A 22,451-nucleotide genomic window follows, 5' to 3' on the forward strand; every position below is an offset into this window, starting at 1 on the left:
CGTTCTCTACACCAAGTGACAAAGACATTCCACTTGAGGCTGTACAATCTCCTTGTAGACGGGGCCCTAGAACTAAGTAGGGTCTCTATAGCTGGTAATCCCTCCTCTCGGTACCTGGCGCCCTCAGGGGCCAGACCCAGAGGTTCCATATTTTGGGGCGGGGGTGAAATACTGTGCCCCCTGCATGCGGTAGGAGGTCCACCAGCAGAGCTATTATATCCGAGAACCATACACGAGTCTGCCAACAAGGAGCCACCAGAAGGAGACTGACTCCTTGTTGCCAAACTCTCTCCTGGACCCCTGGGAGCAGAGCGATAAGGGGAAATGCGTACAGACGCAGCCTCAGCCATGTCTGTACCATGGCATCCAACCCCAGAGAAGCTGGATGCGTGAGGGAGAACCACAGTGGACAGTAGGACGTCTCTCGAGACGCAAACAGATCTACTTCCACTGGGCCAAACCTCCTGCATATCGACTTCAGCACCTCCGGGTGGAGCTGCCATTCCCCGGGCCTCAGCCCCTGCCTTGACAGTATGTCTGCCCCCTGATTCTGTATCCCCAGGATATACATTGCCCTGAGGGACAACAGTTTCCCTTGTGACCAGCGGATAATGAGATGCGCCAATTTGCATAGGGGGTGCGATCTCAACCCCCCACCTGGCAGTTTAGGTACGCCACGACTGCCATATTGTCCGAATGGACCAGAATGTGGTGTCCGCGAAGTTCTGGAAAGAAACTCCTCAGAGCTCTGTAGACCGCCATAATTTCTAGGCAATTTATGTGCCAGATTGAATGACGGTCCTCCCATGGACCCCTTGCAAAGTGGCCTTCCATGACCGCGCCCCAACCAGTAAGGGAGGCATCTGTTGAAACAGTTTTCCGGCAACAGTATGCTCCCAGCACTGGTCCTTGGGACAGAAACCAAACTTTCTTCCATATACCTAGAGCACAAAGGCATTTGCGCATGACTCTGATCATACGGAGCGGGTTCCCTCTGGGGGAAAACCCTTTGGTGTTCAGCCACCACTGTAGGGCCCTCATATGTAGCAGGCCGAACGTAATGACGTTGGACGCTGCTGCTAGACGCCCCAAAACTATCTGGAAGTGTTTTACAGTGATGCTTTTGTTCAGCCTTATTCTTGAGACTATCGCCAGAACGGTCTCAATTAGTGCGGGGGACAGTTGCGCCCGCATCGAAACAGAACCCATATTATTCTGATCTGGCGTCAACACGCTCTTTCTCGTGTTGAGTCTCAGCCCCAAGCATTGAATATGTGCTAGAACTACATCTCGATGTTGAACTGCCATCTCATACGACTGAGCCAAGATTAGCCAGTCGTCGATATAATTCAGTACATGGATGCCACTCTTAGAAGTCCCACCGCAGCTAGGACTTCTTCTCAGCAGCCTTCTTAGCAAGAAGGACGTTCCTCAAATGGCCCTTCTGCACGGAAGCCTGCTGGTGAGAGGACATCCTCTGTTGCCAGGCTCCCAGAGGAGGGGCTCTAGAGGCAACGCTCTCTTTCTGCACCTGCCGGTGCGAGGAGCGGTCTGACGGCAGAGGCTGCCCACTAGTGGCAGCCTTTCCAGATTTAGGCCGACGAGGTAGAAACTGTCGGAAGGCCGCGGATTGTTTTTTCGCCTCCTGAAACCTGTTGACGACCGAATTAACGGCGTTGCCGAACAGGCCAGAAGGAAAAATCGGGGAGTCTAGAAGAAAAGTCTTATTTTTCTCCTTCATCCCCGAGAGATTTAACCACAAATACCTCTCCACAGTCACCATTGAGGCCATGGAGCGGCCGATGGCACGGGCCGTCTCCTTGGTGACTCGGAGAGACAAATCCACAGCCTTCGGCAGTTCAAGGATGTCCCCCGGGGACGGACCCTCGCCCTCGTCAAGCTCTTTAAGGAGGTCGGCCTGGTAGGCCTGCAAGATCAATAAAGTGTGCAGGGAACTACCAGCCCGACCCGCCGCCATATATGCCCTGCCCAACAAAGCGCCCCCATAATGTTTGCATAATCTAACACCGGGGAGTGGGAGATACGTGCAGAATAAGGCCTGTTCCAGGACCTGCACAACTCATTATGCAGGTCCGGAAAAAATGGCAAGCACTGGCGAGGTGACTGAGCCCGGCGCGAGAGAAACCGATCATCCAGCCTGCTTGATTACTGGACTTCCTGTCTCTCTTGTGGCCATTCAATGTTTAATTTGGCCACAGCTCAAGTCAGCACCTCGATAAGCTCCTCTTGGGCGAGTGGATGAGGTGGCCACATAAATCCCGCTCCACCCGCCTTGATGTTGATCTCGTCCGGATCCTCGGACCCGGAGAGGATCAACATCGGATTATCCACCCCGGGGGAAGAAGCCGCTTTGCGGGCTTCCACACGAGGTGGGAGAACCTCTGAACTGTCAGAGGAAGATTGAGAAAGTGCCTCTGCAGTCTCAATCTCCGCTGACAAATCTATTTGTGAGCCCCATGATCTGCGACGCTGGGCCACCTCGGCGGCCGCGGGCCCAGAACCACGGAGCTCACGTGGTTGGCCAGCCTCATCAAAGACCGCCAACCGAGAACGCAGCACCCTAAGTGTCAGCAGCTCACAGGAGCTACAGGCGGCTCCCTCGAGAGCCGCCTGAGCATGCTGAACACCCAGGCACTGAACACATAGAGAGTGTGTGTCCACTCCCGAAATGAAGAGGGGACACGGGTGCACACACCTCTTAAACTCGGTCGCCATATTCTCTTTATATTTATCTTTTTACTGATATAATGAGGGACAAACAACAATAAATAGACAGACAGTCTTTCATACACACACAGAGCGTTACGCTGAAGAGCGATAACTGACGCTACAATGCTCCGAGCTCCCCATTATAGCTTCCGGGTATGCCGTCACATCTACGCCATGACGTAGCACCAATCAGGAGTGGACTAGTTTCATTCATACTTCAGATGAGTTGATGCTTAGAGAGCATCCCTAAATTCGTCGTTTCGATGCAGTGCGAAGTTCCCTGATATAGGGAACTATACTCTAACTATAATCTAACCTTACATTTTGTATTTAACTAATCATCTATAATTTTCTTTATTTGAGGATTGAAAACCAAACCTGAGGAGAAGACAATGCTGAATAAAGTCGTAGTTTTTGTGATTTTTTTTGGACCAAATTTTTGGATCTTAATTAGAATCTTTCAAGAGATTCTAATTAACTAACTGATGTCATATATGGACTACTTTGGTGATGTTTTTATTACCTTTCTGGACATGGACAGTATAGTGTGCATACACTTGCTCTCGGACTAAATATAAAATATCTCAAACTGTGTTCCGAAGATGAACAGAGGTCTTACGAATGTGGAACAACATTAGGGCGAGTCATTAATGACATCAATTTCATTTTTGGGTGTACTAACCCTTGCACGTTCCCTATTGAAATGCCGGTATTTTGTGTGTGTGTGTGTGCACCGAACTGTGCCACGATTCACACGAATGGACTGTATAGCATAAGCATAAGTAACCTGCGTATTCGTTTTGGCCGATTATGTATTTAGTTCGTGCTGTAAGAGTTGATGGTGTTAATGATTTACCTCGCATATGAGCAAGAGCGAGCTTGCAGTGTCGTAAGCACATCGCACTCGGACTGCAGAGAACATGCTTAGTGTAAAAACAAACTGTTCTTTTGACCTGGAGTCTAATAAAAGTGAAACAGAAAATATGGTAGCATATGCTAAAAGTGCACTTGTTTCAGAATAGTAATGTTAATGTTAACCCTTTTCTTTCCCTATTAATGTTTGCTGCTGCATCCTTTACTATGACTGATTTCAATTTCACCAACTATCTATGGATCAAAGAGTAAATGTGTGCTGCGTTAGTTGCGTGTTAATAAAATTTGTGCCTTTAAAATGAACTTGCATTAACGCGATATTAACGTGTTAATTTTGACAGCCCTAGTAAAAAGCCATCTAAAATGAAAGGATATGTCCTTTAGACCACACAAAAAAGTATTTAGAAGCCTATCTGCTTTCTGTGCAGTTTGAAGATATGTGTTTGTCATTCCAAAACATTAATCAAGGTTTGGATTGGAACCGGCAAAGACGTATTTCACCTCGTCCTCCCTCTGGAGTCTCTTCAGTCATGGGTGTAAATGGGTTTTCTCCACATCTAACTGTGCTGTCATTTTTATCTTCTTGTACTCCAGGTGTTGCCAATGGTTTTATTACTAAAAAAGGCCAGTTCTTGACTCAGGGTGGTTTTAATTGGAGTTCAGGGACATTTTGCTGATTTGTGGAGTATGAACTTGTTTTATGTCAAGATGAATCTTCCCCCTCCGTTCCTTCAGACATGTTTGCATTGCGGCAGCTTTCTGCACACATATATTTTTCAGTTGATTGATTTTATAAAAACGTGACAAAACATCTATTGTGGTGTTCCTTTTCTGAAGAGGACTAGAGTGTGAAACACATTGAATTAATCTGCCTACAGCAGAAGTTCCCACTGGAAAAGAGCTAATTTTAAAAACGCTGAGTTTGACCTCCCCAGCCACTAATTCTGGACCCATTCGTTGCACTCAGTCTTTCCAACCCTGACATATTTGACAACGAAAGCGGTCTTGTTATTGTTGAGCCGTTTGCCTGTAAGTTGCATTGGCCTGTGGAAACACTAGTATAAGTACATTTTTGCGTATGACCACATGCGCATACATTCATTCATCAATATTTCAACTGCATGCTTCAGGGATTATTGCGGATTCTAAAAGGAGATGTTCGTGAATTTGACACGGGCGACTGGATTAATAGATTTCAGATGTACTTTGGTTCTAGCACAACCACTTAATTGTTAGTGCTGTGTGAGTAATGTGAGCAGACAAATCGGTGTGCTGTACAGTTTTCTTTGCTACAGAAATTTTAAAGAAATGATAGAGACAGAATGAAAGAGTGTGAAAGTTTGTAGACTTTAAAGAGGTCCTTTTAAATGGAAGAAATAATTATATGAGATATTTTCATAAAAAATGACTCAAAGTCAAAAGAGTGAAAAGAACTAGCATAATTCATTAAACCTTGTGCTGTATTTATGGTTTATTTTTAACAAGGGCCCTGTTTATGTTTCAGTGGGGATTGTTTGGTGATCCTGTCACAATCTAATGCTGACTTTGAAAGATGTTATTGAAAGATGGAGCATTACCGTATATTTTTCGATGAATGGTGTGAATACATATTTGTTAAACCTGTCATTATGTCCTGACAGTAAAATATGAGAGAGATAATCTGTAAAAATAAAAAAAAATCAAGATCCTCTGGGTCCTCCCAGTGGTCCTATTTCCATTTGCAGAAATACACCGCTCCCGGTAACAAACAACCAATCAGAGCCAGGAGGAGTGTCTTAGCAGTGTCAATCAAGCTTGCGTGCTGATCACAACCCTCTCTCGTGCGCTCTCATTCACAGCGCGCAAAGTCCGAAGTTCAAATTGAAGATTACTGGTGTGCCACAGCTTTGCTCATGTCGGACAAACAATCCAAATCTGCTCATAAAATAAAGACGGGTAAATGGAAAAAGACAGATGACGATGATAAAAAGACAAAAAGAAAGAATTAGATAGAGCCCGAAATAAAACGAGGGTAAATATCGGAGGGGCTTTTCCGAGGTGGAGGGAGCTAACGTTACGCGCCCTGAAAAACCGATGCAGAGTTATTCACATTGCTGCTTGACATGTAAATATACCTGCTTGATTTGAGCCCATTGACTCAGTGTCGCATAACATGAAATGTCACGCACTGTGCAAAGCAACTTGAAACCTACTAATTCAGCTAGAATTCTGAACCTCAAAGACCTGTTAGTCTGCCTTTAAAATGTTCACCTCCACTCCATTTATTATCCTAAATTAGTGGGACGGCAGTGGTTTAGTGGTTTATGTAGATTGTCTTCAAACCAGAAGGTTGGTGGTTCGATCCCCGGTTCCACCTGACCAAGTTTCGAGGTGTCCAAGAGCAAGACACCTAACCCCAACTGCTCCCGACGAGCTGAATGGCGCCTTACATGGCAGACACCGCCGTCGGTGTGTGAATGGGTGAATGTCAGGCAAGATGTAAAGCACTTTGGATGGCCATAGGGTCCATTTAGTCCATTTACCATTTAGATGCCCCTGTTCGAGGTCGTTAGCTGCATAAAGACAAAAAAAGGTCCCACTGTTGGAGCAATCATTAGAAAATGGAAGAGGCTAAACATGACTGTCAATCTCCCTCGGACTGGGGCTCCTTGCAAGATCTCACCTTGTGGGGTCTCAATGATCCTAAGAAATCAGAAATCAACCCAGAACTACACGGGATGTGTAGTTCTGTTCAATGACCTGAAAAGAGCTGGGACCACCAGGTCCCAAGGTTACTGTTGGTAATACACCAAGATGTCATGGTTTGAAATCATGCATGGTATGGAAGGTTCCCCTGTTTAAACCAGCACATGTCTAGGCCCGTCTTAAGTTTGCCAATGACCATTTGGATGATCCAGAGGGGTGGGGGAGAGGGTTCTGCACATGGGACTGGGGACATGTATTGCAAGATTTTGGGGTACAACCTCCCTCCCTCAGTTAGAGCATTGAAGATGGGTCGAGGCTGGGTCTTCCAATGTGACAATGACCCGAAGGACACAGTCAGGATAACCAAGAAGTGGCTCTGTAAGAAGCATATCAAGGTTCTGGCGTGGCCTAGCCAGTCTCCAGACCTAAATCCAATAGAGAATCTTTGGAGGGAGCTCAAACTCTGTGTTTCTCAGCGACAGGCCAAAAACTTTGATTTTCTCAGGTGTTCAAATACTTATTTGCAACTGTATCATAAAAATAAATAATTAAAAAAGCACACATTGTGATTTCTGGATTATTATTATTTATTTATTTTTGATTATGTCTCTCAGGACGTGCACCTACGATGCCAATTTCAGACCCCTACATGATTTCTAAGCGGGAGAACTTGCAAAATAACAGGGTGTTCAAATACTTATTTTCCTCACTGTACTTGCATCCTGTAACGTTAGTTACCATTATATTATCTAACTATCTATTTATTACTTATAGAAATAGTGCAACGTCATATATTACATTAAATGTATTGCAAAATGCGTAATGTTTTGAGGACTAAGTTTGTTGTCAACGTATGGGCAGGCCATAGTCAATGTAAATCATATTGTTGATGTTTCGTCCATACCAGTGAATGTGTCATAACTGTTTATCCACTGGTGGCTCGTTGTGATGGGAGAGGAGCTGGGGAGGGAGGGCTGTAGCGCAGCAGGGAGCAAGGGGTGTGACCTGTGAGTTGTGCTTGTTCAAATTTTCAGGCTAAGTCAACGTATTATAAATACTCCGAACTGCAGCTTTAATGAGCTGTGATGTATTTCCAAGTTAAAAGTAATATTGTGAAACTTCTCTCCATCTCACACTCATAGCAGACTAATGGTTGGAGGGGAGTAAGCATTTTCAAACCTTAGCCGTCAAACTGACATTTTGACGTTTTGACGTTTCCAGACCTGAAGTAACTTTTCAGATTTTGTTTAAAGGTTAAGCAAATAAGATCGATTTGGAATTTTGAAATTATATATATATAATTGGTCTTTTTGACCAATGTAATGCATAAAAGTATACATTTCCTTTTTTTTTCTTTGTAAGATTAAATTAAAATAAATCTTATTGACCCCAAACATTAACCAGTCAAGACTTCTTGTGTCCCTAACTGTTTAATCCAACAAAATGTGTGGTTTAAAGTGATGGTTTAGCAAATAGACCTAAAATATTTTGGGAAGGTACACAGACTAAGCTGCTTATTCACATGGAAACTCCATTCCACTCTGTCCATGTCGAAATTGAAATGCCTTGGAATGTTTCCATCTGCTCTTAGTCTGCACGATACTATAAAAGTGTTAGTATGTGTAGCTCTGTAAACTTAAGGAAGCAAGTCCCTATACGCAAAGCTTTTCTGTAAATGAGATATAGGGTGTGTTTTTGTTCTGTGCATTCTTTTCTCTTCTATTCTACAAAATAGAATTTCTAAATAAGCCTGGTACTAAAAGTCCTATAAAAAATATGGCATAGTAACAGACAGTAACAGGACAGACTAAGAGGAAAGGCATAAAAGTCGCTCAACAAATTAATCATTTTATTAATACAGCTGGGATGTATAAATATATATTTTAAATAAACAATAGCAGCACAACTCTTTTAATTGCATAATAACCGTTTCATATGGAAGCTTGTTTCTGCCACAGAATAGAAAATAAAAGGAATTTGACTTTATAACTAGCAACTGTGAGTTTATAACTTAATAACTGACAACTTTTCTCAGAATTGTGAGATATACACCGATATGGCATAACATTATGACAGGTGAAGTGAATAAGAAAGGTATAATGTACATTTAGCCAGTTGTTATCGCAGAATAAACCCAGACAGAGTGATTAGGACCCAACGCGAAGCAGAGGGGTCTTGCGTCACTCTGAAAGGGTTTATTCTGCGATAACAGCCGGCTGGATGTACATTATCCCGCTTATGAGATGGCTACTTGTCTCAAGTAAATTAGACACTAAATATTGTCTTATGTTTAAATATTTGACTAGCTCTTACACAAACCTTAAATAAATAAAAAACTAACTTTGTGTTGCTGAAAAAATTTGTTTTGACCATATATGTTGAAATGAATGCTGAAAGGGATGCATATACAGATAGGAAGTCATCCTATCTGTATATGACATTCTTCTTTCAGACTAATAAAATCTTAGTTTTAATAAGAAAGTCCTAGCTAATCCAAGCTTTATAATATCAGTAGTTGTAGCTTGTGAAGTCCATAAAAAAATGCAGCTGTCATGTCCAAATGCATGCTCCCCACTGCCCTGGGTGATCAATAAAGGCCTTTTGAAGCGAAACGATACATTTGTGTTAACAAAAATAATATCCATATTTAAAACTTTATAAAGTAACGTTCCGACCAATCACCTTCCATTTTCTTCCAATCTTCCATGGTAACCCGAGGTGATCAAGTGTTTTTCAGTCACAAGATGGCGGCAGAAAGTCATTGATTACGGAGTCACATGTTAAGCATATAAGTAGTAATCGGTCAAGATAACTTGACCTGGATGAGCGGTGTGTTATTCACTTTGGCGGTTGTCATCTGGGAATAACATACCGCTGGAATGCGCGATTGACCAATCAGAATCCAGTATTGCACAGAGCTGCATCACAGCACCTGCTAGTGGGTGGGATATATTAGTCAGCAAGTGAATATTTTTTCCTTAAAGTTGATGTGTTAGAAAAATGGGCAAGCGAGAAGATTTGAGTGAATTTGTCAAGGGCCATTTTTTTTATGGCAAGACAACTGGGTCAGAGCATCTCCAAAACGGCACTTCTTGTGGGGCGTTCCTGATCTGCAGTTGTCAGTATCTATCAAAAGTGGTCCAAGGAAGTGGTGAACCTGCGACAGGGTCATTGGTGGCCAAGGCTCATTTATGGACGTGGGGAGCGATGGCTGGCCCGGTCTAGTGGAGTCCATTCCTCGATGGGTCATGGCTGTTTTGGCAGCAAAAGGGGGACCAACACAATATTTGTAATACTGTTATGCCGGATCGGAGTAAACCCGAAATTGCAAAAATAAAATTGCAATTATCTTTTAAAATGTTTTATTCTGTGGCTGAAATAAGCTTTCATAGTTTCATGAGCAACAATTCAGCATATTAGAATGATTTCTGAAATATTAGGTGACACTAAAGACTGGAGTAATTATGCTAAAATGTAAATTTTGCCGTAACAGGACTATTTAAAAAAAACGTATAATAACATAGAAAACATAAGTAATATTTCACAATATTTCAGGTTTTACTTGATTTTTTATAAAATAATTGCAACATAAGAGACTTAAAAAAGCCTTATTGACCTCAAACATTTGAACATTAGTGTGTAACATATCTTGGACTTAAATATTAATTTTTTAAAAACACAATTGAAAGGTTGATTTAATCATTTGGTTGTTTAGGAGCTGGCGAGCTGTGGATGGAACAAGAAGGAGAAGCACAGCCTTTCACCCAACGTTGTGGCCTTCACACGGAGATTTAACCAGGTCAGCCAAAGTGCACTATCCAACAAGATTATTTATTACAAGATTAAGCTGCTGCAGAATTAATTCTCTGTTTGCTAAACTTGGTGATGGCTTCAGCTAAAGGCTAACATACTGATGCATGTGTAATTCTGGCATAAGCAATTGTAATTTGAAGGTATTTTGTTTGAAATTTAGATAATGCTAATTATTTCACTGGTTGTTTCCTGATGTAATGATTATTACATAAATATCTCAGGTTTGTTTCCTTCTAGCATTTTTAAAAACATTTTTATATCCGTGGCGTTAACAGAGATATAGAGTGTAAAATTGCAGATCAAAGGTTGATTTCCTGTTATTTCAGCGCACTTTTAATCATGTATCGCCCCTTTCCAGGGTTTCGGACGTGGGTCCATTAGCACCACCAGAAATAAATCATATAATGTAGGTCAATGCATGTCATTATACTGAAAGAGGAACAGGAACACTCTATTATGTGACACTGTGTTCTAGTCGCAGACCCTGCTTATTTGGCATTGGTTGTGTTCAGAATCCACACTGTATTGCTGATAAAAGAGATTTAATGTAGATGATTTAGGCTCTTAGTTTAACACACAAGCCTTTAATGTAATGTAAACTTATACAATCTTGCTAATGGACTTTGCAGCTGTGGCTGTTTTAAATAACATATATCTTTACTGGATATTACAGTTTTGAAGTGCAAACAGGTGCCTCAGATAGACAAATGCTGGTCCATATAGTTAATTCATTCAGCAGCTGCATTACCTCCTTTTAATAACAAAATATTTTAGAAACAGCACTTGACACATCCAACAGAAATATCTGTTGATGGGGTTTTCCTCCTTTTTTCCAGACTAATGGCATCCACTCTTTTCTTTTTTACTTCAGAGTTTTTAGCTGTCTCCTCCAGTGGCATACTCAGGGACATTAAAGGCATTACTTTGTTGTTTTGCAATAGTGGATCTTAAAAATTCAGACAGGACACCATCTTTTGAGAAACAGTATTCAAGAACCACCTAGTCTACAAATTTACATCTCATTGAATGCAAACTTTTTGAGTAGTTCTAAACTAAGCTCTAAACTCTAAACTAGTTCTAAACTCTATAATTCATGAATACTTTGGAACAAAGACCTAAGGTTGTTCTCTTTTTAAAGAAGAGATTGCTTCAGAAGTGAAAGCACTTCAGATAGAAGTGTAAAACAAGTTTGTTTGCTGTACTAAGCTAATTATTCTTTTTGTTTTATACAAAATGCATTTTTTTACAAAATAATAGACAAACAAATTGAGACAGTTAAAAGGTTTAAAGTAGTATTTCCATGGTGTGAATGTCCAATTTAAAAAACACATTTGAGTGTTTACGCTTTAGAATGATACCTAATGTATGATTCTTTCTAAAATATGTGTTAGAAAAAGAAAAGTAATAAAAAAGCATTGTTTTAAGTATTGTTGATATACCAACTCCAACTATATAGTCCCCACATACTATATTAACATACTATTTAAGACATAATATACTATTTAAGACATCTGAAGGGCAAAGATTGGAAAACATCTCCAGTTACTGAGATGATTGCGATATGGGGAAACACCTTTCTCCTAGAATACTGATGCCTTATTGGCATAATGAAATTGCATCACAAAGTCCCAAGTGGGGAATGTAGAAGGGTGAAGGGGGTACCATCTTAGACGACATAGAAACTTGATCACTAGGTAATTCCTGCCAGTCGGCTTTGCTGTGAATCACAGATACCGTACACTTTGAAAAAAGACAACATTACTGGAATCAAACAATTTATGTAGAGGATAAACTGCACCGGTTCTCAAAACTCTCCACTTATGAGCATGTATGTGCTTTGTAGAAGGACCCTCGCTTCAGTTATCATACTCAGCATGTGCTGTGGCTGTGTTGCTGAGCAGTCAAACATGCAGATTCCACAATTCTGGATTGGGATGCCAGATTAAGGAATATGAATATAATGGTGACAAGTCGTTGCAGCATATGTATACTTAAGCATGGAGGGCTTTCAGTCGCAGTCTGAATATTCTTGTAAAAGTGATTGACAGGGTTAGATCTGATACTGATGAATTTATGCACTTTATGCATGAATATACTCAACCGCGATAATGATGTTAGATGTGCCAGTTTTGCATGAGAGATTCTAAGGAAAGAGTGCACGCTATATACGGTACGTTCCCGCCTCTAAATCGCACAATTGAACGCCATTGGACATTGTGATGCAATGTTATGACAATCAGGCTTCAGTATTCTAGGATAAAGATGCTATTGTCGTCAATAACTCAATGTTAAGAGACTGGTAGTGGTAATAAAAGGGAACAATAACTTTAAAAAACAATAGCCTAGCTTTTGTCAGTCTTTTCATTTTCATCTGTGGAAAAAAAGTAAACACATAATAATAGGATAATAGGATTTTCATTTTATGTGAACTATCCATTAAAATTTTGAGCCATGGGCATGCGCATAAACATGAATGCGTTTCTTGTCAAAAAGTGGAAAAGTTAAGGATACTTTATTGTAATTTAATACATTTGATCTATTTGCAAACATTTCTTTATTTTAATAGGCTGCATGACTGTTCTAACCAACCTAGAAATGCACATGTCAAAGCCATATGTTTTACCATGTTCTTGTGTAGGTCTGAGGATAAGTTAATTTCCTTAAAGGCCACCAGGAAAGTCCAAACCACATTAATATAATTCAATAAGAATTCCAATTCTGCCCCATTTATTATATGTATGCACATATAATACATTAAAGTAAGTATGTTATTACTTTCTTGTTTATATTTTGATGGGCATATTTAGGTTGTTAGTGAATGTGGCCCAGAGTCATTGTGTCCTCTGTACACACACACACACACACACACACATACACGTCTATATTACCAAGAGGGGACTATCACTCTACACTATCCAAGAGGGGACCTGTGTTTCTAGTCATTTTGAAGAAACAAAAATCACATACAAAATTTTCTTTTAAGGTCCTTATTCATAATATAACTTCAAATAAGCATTTTTTAATTTTTTTAAAAATATGCCAAGAGGGGACCTGAACGATGTCTACCTATCCAACAGGGGACCTCCATAGACTCTAATGGAGCTGTGTGTGTTTCACGAGTTTGTGTGCCCATATAATCTTAGTGAAAGTGGTAAACAGATTTGGCTTGCTGTCTGCTATAGAGGGGCTCGGAGAGGATATTCTACCCGAGCTCCGATTGCCCCCCTATAACAGGCAAATTGAATGAATAAAATAATGAATGAATGAATGAGTCATTTATAGCGCTTTCATATGTACTACTGTACACCCAAAGCGCTTTACACTCATGTCAGGGATCTCTCCTCAACCACCACCAATGTGGTGTACAAAAGGAGGAGCAGGGGAGGAGGAGGGATGCTTCAGGAACCAAAAAGGGGAAGAGGTAAGCTGCTGGTTTTATACCTTGGTATTAATTGAAAGATTAGATGGGCGTACTCCTCCCGAAATTACGTTTATTAACTTCACTTCACGAGTTTGTGTGCCCATATAATCTTAGTGAAAGTGGTAAACAGATTTGGCTTGCTGTCTGCTATAGAGGGGCTCGGAGAGGATATTCTACCCGAGCTCCGATTGCCCCCCAAAAACATAATGCAGAAATAGACAGCAAGCAAGAATCATGGAAATTTGAACAGCTCATGATTACGGGAGGAGTCTGCATAATTATTCCAGAAGACCCCCCAAAATTGTTAAATAGACTGAATGGAAGATGGCACTGTAGCAGTACTGAGGTAGGTAACTGCTGTGGCAGTTTATGAAATAGGTGAGGGGTTGCAGCAGCATCAAGCAGAGCACTGCAGCAACATTCTCGAATTGGCGAGGCGCTGCAGCAGCATCAAGCAAAGCACTGTAGCAACATTCTCGAAATGACGGGGCATTGCAGCAGCATCAAGCAAAGCGCTGCAGCAACATTCTCTAATTGACAGGGCACTGCAGCAGCATCAAGCAAAGCGCTGCAGCAACATTCTCAAATTGGCGGGGCACTGCAGCAGTAGTCTCAAATGGTGGGGCACTGCAGCAGCTTTCCCAAATTGGCAGGGCACTGCAGCGGCAGTCTCAAAATGGCGGGGCACTGCAGCAGCATCGAGCAAAGCACTGTGACAGCATTCTTAAACTGGCGGGGCACTGCAGCTGCCTCCAACATTCTCGAATTGGTGGGGCACTGCAGCAGCTTCAAGCAAAGCACTGCAGCAGCAGTCTCAAAATGGCGGCGCACTGCAGCAGCATCGAGCAAAGCACTGCAGCAGTATTCTCAAACTGGCGGGGCACTGCAGCAGCTTCAAGCAAAGCACTGCAGCAGCATTCTCAAACTGGCGGGGAACTGCAGCAGCCTCCAGCATTCTCAAATTAGTGGGGCACTGCAGCAGCATTCTCAAACTGGCGGGGAACTGCAGCATTTCTTAAATTGGCGGGGCACTGGGGCGGCAGTCTCAAAATGGTGAGGCACTGCAGCGGCATTCTCAAAAGGTCGGGGCAATGCAGCAGCATTGAGCAAAACACTGCAGCAGCAGTCTCAAGATGGCAGGGCACTGCAGCGGCAGTCTCAAGATGGCGGGGCACTGCAGCGGCAGTCTCAAAATGGCGGGGCAATGCAGCAGCATTGAGCAAAACACTGCAGCGGCAGTCTCAAGATGGCAGGGCACTGCAGCGGCAGTCTCAAGATGGCGGGGCACTGCAGCGGCAGTCTCAAGATGGCAGGGCACTGCAGCAGCAGTCTCAAGATGGCAGGGCACTGCAGCGGCAGTCTCGAATTGGCGGGGCACTGCAGCGGCAGTCTCGAATTGGCGGGGCACTGCAGCGGCAGTCTCGAATTGGCGGGGCACTGCAGCGGCAGTCTCGAATTGGCGGGGCACTGCAGCGGCAGTCTCGAATTGGCGGGGCACTGCAGCGGCAGTCTCGAATTGGCGGGGCACTGCAGCGGCAGTCTCGAATTGGCGGGGCACTGCAGCGGCAGTCTCAAATTGGCGGGGCACTGCAGCGGCAGTCTCAAAATGGCATGGCACTGCTGCGGCAGTCTCAAATTGGCAGGGCACTGTAGCAGCGGTCTCAAATTAGCGGGGCACTGCAGCGGCAGTATCAAGCAAAGCATGGCAATGGCAGTCACAAATAACGAAGCACTGCAGTGGCAGTATCAAATTGAGAAGCACTACAGCGACTGCATCAAATTGGAGGAGCACTACAGTGGCAATATTAAATTGTGGAGCACTGGGCACTGCAGCGGCAGTATCAAGCAAAGGATTGCAGCGGAAGTCACAAATTAGCGAAGTACTGCAGTAGCAGCATCAAATAGGAGAAGCACTGCAGCATAAAATTGGCGCAGCACTGCAGTGGCAGAATCAAATTGCGGAGCACTGCGGCATCGAACTGCGAAGCACTGCAGCGGCTGCATCAAATGGTGGAGCACTGCAGTGGCAGGATCAAATTGTGGAGCACTGGAGGGGCAGCATCAAAAATGGAGGAACATTGCAGCGGCAGCATTAAATTGGAGGAGCATCGCAGCGGCGGTATCGAATTGCGGCTCACTGCAGTATCGAAAAAGGAGGAGCACTGCAGTGGCAGCATCAAATAGGAGTAGCACAGCAGAGGCAGCATTAAATAGGAAGTGCACTGCAGTGGCAGTATTAAATAGGAGGTGCACTGCAGTGGCAGCATTAAACTGGAGGCGAACTGCAGCATCAAATTGGTGGAGCACTGCAGCAGCGTCAAATTGCGGAACATTGCAGCAGCAGCATTAAAAAGGAGGAGCCCTGGAGTGGCAGCATGAAACTGGAGGAGCACTGTAGCGGCAGCATCAAATAGAAGGAGCACTGCAGCGACAGTGTCAAAAAGGAGGAGCACTGTAGCATCAAAATAGGAGGAACACTGCAACGGCAGCATCAAATAGGAGGAGAACTGCAGTGGCAGAAACAAATAGCAGGAAAACTGCAGCATCAATATAAGAGGAGAACTGCATTGGCAGTGTAAAAATGGCGGAGCACTGCAGCGGCAGTATCAAAATGGAGGAGCACTTTAGCATCAAAATAGGAGGAACACTGCAGCGGCAGCATAAAATAGGAGGAGAACTGAAGTGGCAGAATCAAATAGGAGGAAAACTGCAGCATCAAATAGGAGGAGAACTGCAGTGGCAGTATTAAACTGGAGGAGCACTGCAGCAGCATTAAAAGGGAGGAGCCCTGCAAGTGGCAGCATTAAACTGGAAGAGCACTATAGCGGCAGCATCAAATAAGAGGAGCACTGCAGCGGCAGTGTCAAAGTGGCGGAGCACAGTAGCATCGAAATAGGAGGAGCACTGCAGCGGCAGCATCAAACTGGAGGAGCAACGCAGCGGCGGCATCAAATAGGAGGAGCACTGCAGCAGCGGCAAAATGACAGATCACTGCAGTGGCAGCATTAAATAGTAGGAGCACTGCAGTGGCAGGATTAAATAGTAAGGGCAACGCAGCGGCGGCATCAAATAGGAGGAGCACTGCAGCAGCGGCAAAATGACAGATCACTGCAGTGGCAGCATTAAATAGTAGGAGCACTGCAGTGGCAGGATTAAATAGTAAGGGCACTGCAGTGGCAGCATTAAAGTGGAGGAGCACTGTAGCATCAAAATAGGAGGAGCACTGCAGAGGCAGCATCAAATAGGAGGAGAACTGGAGTGGCAGTATCAAATAGGAGGAGCACTGCAGCAGCAGCATTAAACTGGAGGAGCAATGCAGCGGCAGCATCAAATAGGAGGAGCACTGCAGCGGCAGTGTCAAAAGAGGGATCACTGCAGTGGCAGCATTAAATAATAAGGGCACTGCAGTGGCAGCATTAAACTGGAGGAGCACTGTAGTGGCAAGCGAAGCCCTGGAGCATCAAGCGAGGGACTGTGGCATTAAGTGAAGGACTACAATGGTGATATCTAGTAAATCCAAATACTGCAGCAGCAGTATCAAATTGGCAGAGCACTGCAGCGTCAAGCGAAGATGGCTTGTTTGATGAGGCTGAGGTCCGAACAAAGTAAAATCGAAAGGCCTCTGAGGACCACCAACCCAATAGTTTAATTGATGGTGTGGCAGTCTTTTTGGCCTGCGGTGGTGTCTGCTCCATTGCGGAAGAAGTGAGGTGAATATAAGTAAGCCTAATTACCAGAGTTGGTGGGGATCTGCTGAAGCTTTTAAATGAACTTCACTGCCTGGTGACAGGAAGGTTGTTCTCATCAGAAAACAGCGGGTCGAGAAGTGAGGAGATCAGCACCTCCCTGTGGCAAGGGAGAAGGAAAGATATTGATATTGCTGGATGGGTGTCGGGAGATTGAAGATAGGAATGAAAAGGCAGTTTTTTAAATTGATCCGTTTATTGCTTTTGATGAGGAAACGGATGGTGTTCTTGTTTAAACTTAGAGATCATAGATGGTCGGATGGATGGTTGTAGATTAGAAATTTAAAGCAGCCGAGATAGACTTTGATGGTACTAGATTGGGTGGACATCTCGTATGACATCAAAATTTGAAAAAAAGAGGGAGAATTTGGGAAAACAAGTTGGTTGTAGGAATTGTTTGAAAAAGCTCTCCAAGTTGTCCAGTAGGATTGCAATGCTGGGGTTGGAACGGTGTCCACCTTCGGGCTAATGCTCTTAATATTTATGCCAAAATCTGGGAAATATAGAAATTAAGATAAAAACTCTCTTAAAACACTCTTCTCCTGAAAAAGTCTGCTGGTTCCTCAGTGACAACTTTTATAGCGTCAAACAACTAACTAAGCTAAACTTATTTAAAACAAATACTTGAAATAAAATCATAGTGATAAAACTGCCTTAAAAGACAGAAAACATCTTGGAAAATATAAAGTGTAATTTGATTGTTTAGTTCAACTCGTATCCATTAGAAACCACGGAGGGGCGGGGCTTATGAGCTATACTGGGACCAACCACCTGGGGTGATTGAGGCGCGGAGGCTTGGTGGGGACAGGTGATGGATCCATAGCAATGATGTAGTAGGAACTGTAAGAGCAATGCAGCTGAGAAGGAGGCAATAAACTGTAGAGGAAGCAGAAGCTGGATGGAATAAGGTTGGAGAAATTAGGGGGGGGGGCAGAACCGTTTGCGGAGGCAGCCTCACGCTTTGGGTCTGCACCTATAGCAGAGAGGAAATTAAGGGGGGGGGGGGGGGAGGGCAGGACCGTTTGCGGAGGCAGCCTCACGCTTTGGGTCTGCACCTATAACAGAGAAGAAATTAAGGGGGGGGAGGGCAGGACCGTTTGCGGAGGCAGCCTCACGCTTTGGGTCTGCACCTATAGCAGAGGAGAAATTAAGGGGGGGGGCAGGACCGTTTGCGGAGGCAGCCTCACGCTTGGGTCTGCACCTATAGCAGAGAAGAAATTAAGGGGGGGGGGGGGGGGCAGGACCGTTTGCGGAGGCAGCCTCACGCTTTGGGTCTGCACCTATAGCAGAGAAGAAATTAAGGGGGGGGGGGGGGGGGGGGCAGGACCGTTTGCGGAGGCAGCCTCACGCTTTGGGCCTGCTCCAATAGCAGAGGAGAAATTTATTATATAGCTTTTCTTGATTTAACAGAGAATAAAAGCCAGAAAGCACAGAAATATAGGAAGCGTGGAAAGAAGAACAGAAGAAGCTATACTTACCTGTGGGAGGGTGAAAGGGAACAGTCGAAGAGGCCGTGGAACTATTGCGAGCAGACGCGGAACTAATGTCTGCGGCCGCGATAGTGCCGGCCGAATTAAGGGGCGGACGTGAAAGCGTAGGCAGCTGCGGCTGCCGGCTGACACTAAAACGGACCGTATAGATCGTGCAGTTGTTTGTGTTGATGTTTGCGTGTTGCTGCGAGAACGCTGAATGCGGCGTGAGAGAGAGTTTTGGTGAAAACACACGAGCAGATCGTGAAGTTGCGCTTTTGAATTCCTCTGGGTGAAATGGAAAACCCGCGCTGGATAACGCCTGAGCGCGTCGACGGACTCCTCAGCAGGAGGTACGAGGCTTAACGTTACTGCTGAAGAGGATGATGTGGATGATGATGAAGACCTCGATGCATCGCGATGAGGATCGACCGAGCCCCGTTATGATTCTAGATGGAAGAAGAGAGAGGTTTTCTTGAGCGAGGTGTTATGTGGAGCGGAGAGACCGGCGGTCTGGAGATCAACAGGTGAAATGAGCAGCGCAGCCAGTCAAGCACAGTTGGGCAGGCCAAATGCTTCAGGAACCAAAAAGGGGAAGAGGTAAGCTGCTGGTTTTATACCTTGGTATTAATTGAAAGATTAGATGGGCGTACTCCTCCCGAAATTACGTTTATTAACTTCACTTGTGTGTGACCGATGTCTACCTATCCAACAGGGGACCTCCATTAGTCTGCAGTGGAGCTGTGTGTGAATGTGAAGTGAGCTGGCAGTCAAGTCTGTCTTCATTATATATATATATATGCCATCTCCACCATTACATGTCTTTACAAATAAATAACATAAATGCAGTTAAGCTTCGTACAGACTATATAATGTGTCAAGTAATAATATGTCTTTTTATAATAACTGTGTTCTTTTGAATGTACTGAGAAGTATTTATTTGTAACCTAAAATATACTTTAATACTTTAATTTATTTTTAAATATATTTATTACACAGTCGCAATAAAGTTACAAGATGTAACATCAAGTAACACACTACACTTAGTTAGTCCACAAGTCTTCTTGTGCTTTAGTATGTTAGTCAACACATTAAAATAAGTTAACTTGTTTACACAGGCATCTGGTATCACAATAGGCACACACACACACACAAACACAATATACCTTAGACATAATACCTAATACATTACAGAAAAGTCATTTCTTTAAGAAATTCATTCTCTGTTGTGTCATCATAATTACAGTATATGATCAGTCCACATCTCTCATTTAAGATTATTGTCAGGTACACCAATGTATTTACATTATTGAATATTACAGGTCATTATTGAATAGTGATTACGTTACACACACACTGACTCAGGTCCCCTGTTAGATAGTAAATCACGACGCCTGTGTGTTTGCTGTGACATTTCTTATCATCACAAACACACTGTAAAGATTTAGAGTTTTTACAGCAATAACTGAGTTTAAAGGGTTAAATCAAGCAGAAATAGCTCTCTAATGTATTAATTGCCGGTCATTATTGAATAGTGATTATGTTACACACACACACTGACTCAGGTCCCCTGTTAGATAGTAAATCACGACACCTGTGTGTTTGCTGTGACATTTCTTATCATCACAAACACACTGTAAAGATTTAGAGTTTTTACAGCAATAACTGAGTTTAAAGGGTTAAATCAAGCAGAAATAGCTCTCTAATGTATTAATTGCCGGTCATTATTGAATAGTGAATATGTTACACACACACTGACTCAGGTCCCCTGTTAGATAGTAAATCACGACGCCTGTGTGTTTGCTGTGACATTTCTTATTATCACAAACACACTGCTAAGATTTAGAGTTTTAACAGCAATACCTGAGTTTAAAGGGTTAAATCAAGCAGAAATAGTTCTCTAATGTATTAATTGCAGGTCATTATTGAATAGTGATTACGTTACACACACACTGACTCAGGTCCCCTGTTAGATAGTAAATCACGACGCCTGTGTGTTTGCTGTGACATTTCTTATCATCATAAACACACTGCAAAGATTTAGAGTTTTTACAGCAATACCTGAGTTTAAAGGGTTAAATCAAGCAGAAATAGCTCTCTAATGTATTAATTGCAGGTCATTATTGAATAGTGATTACGTTACACACACACTGACTCAGGTCCCCTGTTAGATAGTAAATCACGACGCCTGTGTGTTTGCTGTGACATTTCTTATCATCACAAACACTGCAAAGATTTAGAGTTTTTACAGCAATACCTGAGTTTAAAGGGTTAAATCAAGCAGAAATAGCTCTCTAATGTATTAATTGCAGGTCATTATTGAATAGTGATTATGTTACACACACACTGACTCAGGTCCCCTGTTAGATAGTAAATCACGACGCCTGTGTGTTTGCTGTGACATTTCTTATCATCACAAACACACTGTAAAGATTTAGAGTTTTTACAGCAATACCTGAGTTTAAAGGGTTAAATCAAGCAGAAATAGCTCTCTAATGTATTAATTGCCGGTCATTATTGAATAGTGATTGTTACACACACACTCACTCAGGTCCCCTGTTAGATAGTAAAGCACGACGCCTGTGTGTTTGCTGTGACATTTCTTATAATCACAAACACACTGTAAAGATTTAGAGTTTTTACAGCAATACCTGAGTTTAAAGGGTTAAATCAAGCAGAAATAGCTCTCTAATGTATTAATTGCAGGTAATTATTGAATAGTGACTATGTTACACACACACACTGACTCAGGTCCCCTGTTAGATAGTAAATCACGACGCCTGTGTGTTTGCTGTGACATTTCTTATCTTCACAAACACGCTGTAAAGATTTAGAGTTTTTACAGCAATACCTGAGTTTAAAGGGTTAAATCAGGCAGAAATAGCTCTCTAATGTATTAATTGCAGGTCATTATTGAATAGTGATTACGTTACACACACACACTCACTCAGGTCCCCTGTTAGATAGTAAATCACGACGCCTGTGTGTTTGCTGTGACATTTCTTATCATCACAAACACACTGTAAAGATTTAGAGTTTTTACAGCAATACCTGAGTTTAAAGGGTTAAATCAAGCAGAAATAGTTCTCTAATGTATTAATTGCAGGTCATTATTGAATAGTGAATATGTTACACACACACACTGACTCGGGTCCCCTGTTAGATAGTAAATCACGACGCCTGTGTGTTTGCTGTGACATTTCTTATCATCACAAACACACTGTAAAGATTTAGAGTTTTTACAGCAATACCTGAGTTTAAAGGGTTAAATCAAGCAGAAATAGCTCTCTAATGTATTAATTGCAGGTCATTATTGAATAGTGATTACGTTACACACACACTGACTCAGGTCCCCTGTTAGATAGTAAATCACGACGCCTGTGTGTTTGCTGTGACATTTCTTATCATCACAAACACACTGTAAAGATTTAGAGTTTTTACAGCAATACCTGAGTTTAAAGGGCTAAATCAAGCAGAAATAGCTCTCTAATGTATTAATTGCAGGTCATTATTGAATAGTGATTATGTTACACACACACTGACTCAGGTCCCCTGTTAGATAGTAAATCACGACGCCTGTGTGTTTGCTGTGACATTTCTTATCATCATAAACACACTGCAAAGATTTAGAGTTTTTACAGCAATACCTGAGTTTAAAGGGTTAAATCAAGCAGAAATAGCTCTCTAATGTATTAATTGCAGGTCATTATTGAA

The 22,451-nt window shown here is 42.8% G+C and overlaps 1 protein-coding gene across 1 annotated transcript in view; it reads left to right on the top strand.

The window, feature by feature from the left end:
• ralgps1 (Ral GEF with PH domain and SH3 binding motif 1) overlaps positions 1 to 22,451 on the top strand; it is a 188,470-nt gene that overhangs the window by 35,460 nt on the left and 130,559 nt on the right. Inside the window, exon 6 of the mRNA XM_067413501.1 lies at positions 10,004 to 10,087. Within this exon, the coding sequence (XP_067269602.1) occupies positions 10,004 to 10,087 (84 nt within the window). The remainder of the gene's footprint in view (positions 1 to 10,003; positions 10,088 to 22,451) is intronic.

This window comes from Pseudorasbora parva, chromosome 13 (assembly GCF_024679245.1).
Source record: "Pseudorasbora parva isolate DD20220531a chromosome 13, ASM2467924v1, whole genome shotgun sequence".
Taxonomy (NCBI): Eukaryota; Metazoa; Chordata; class Actinopteri; order Cypriniformes; family Gobionidae; genus Pseudorasbora; species Pseudorasbora parva.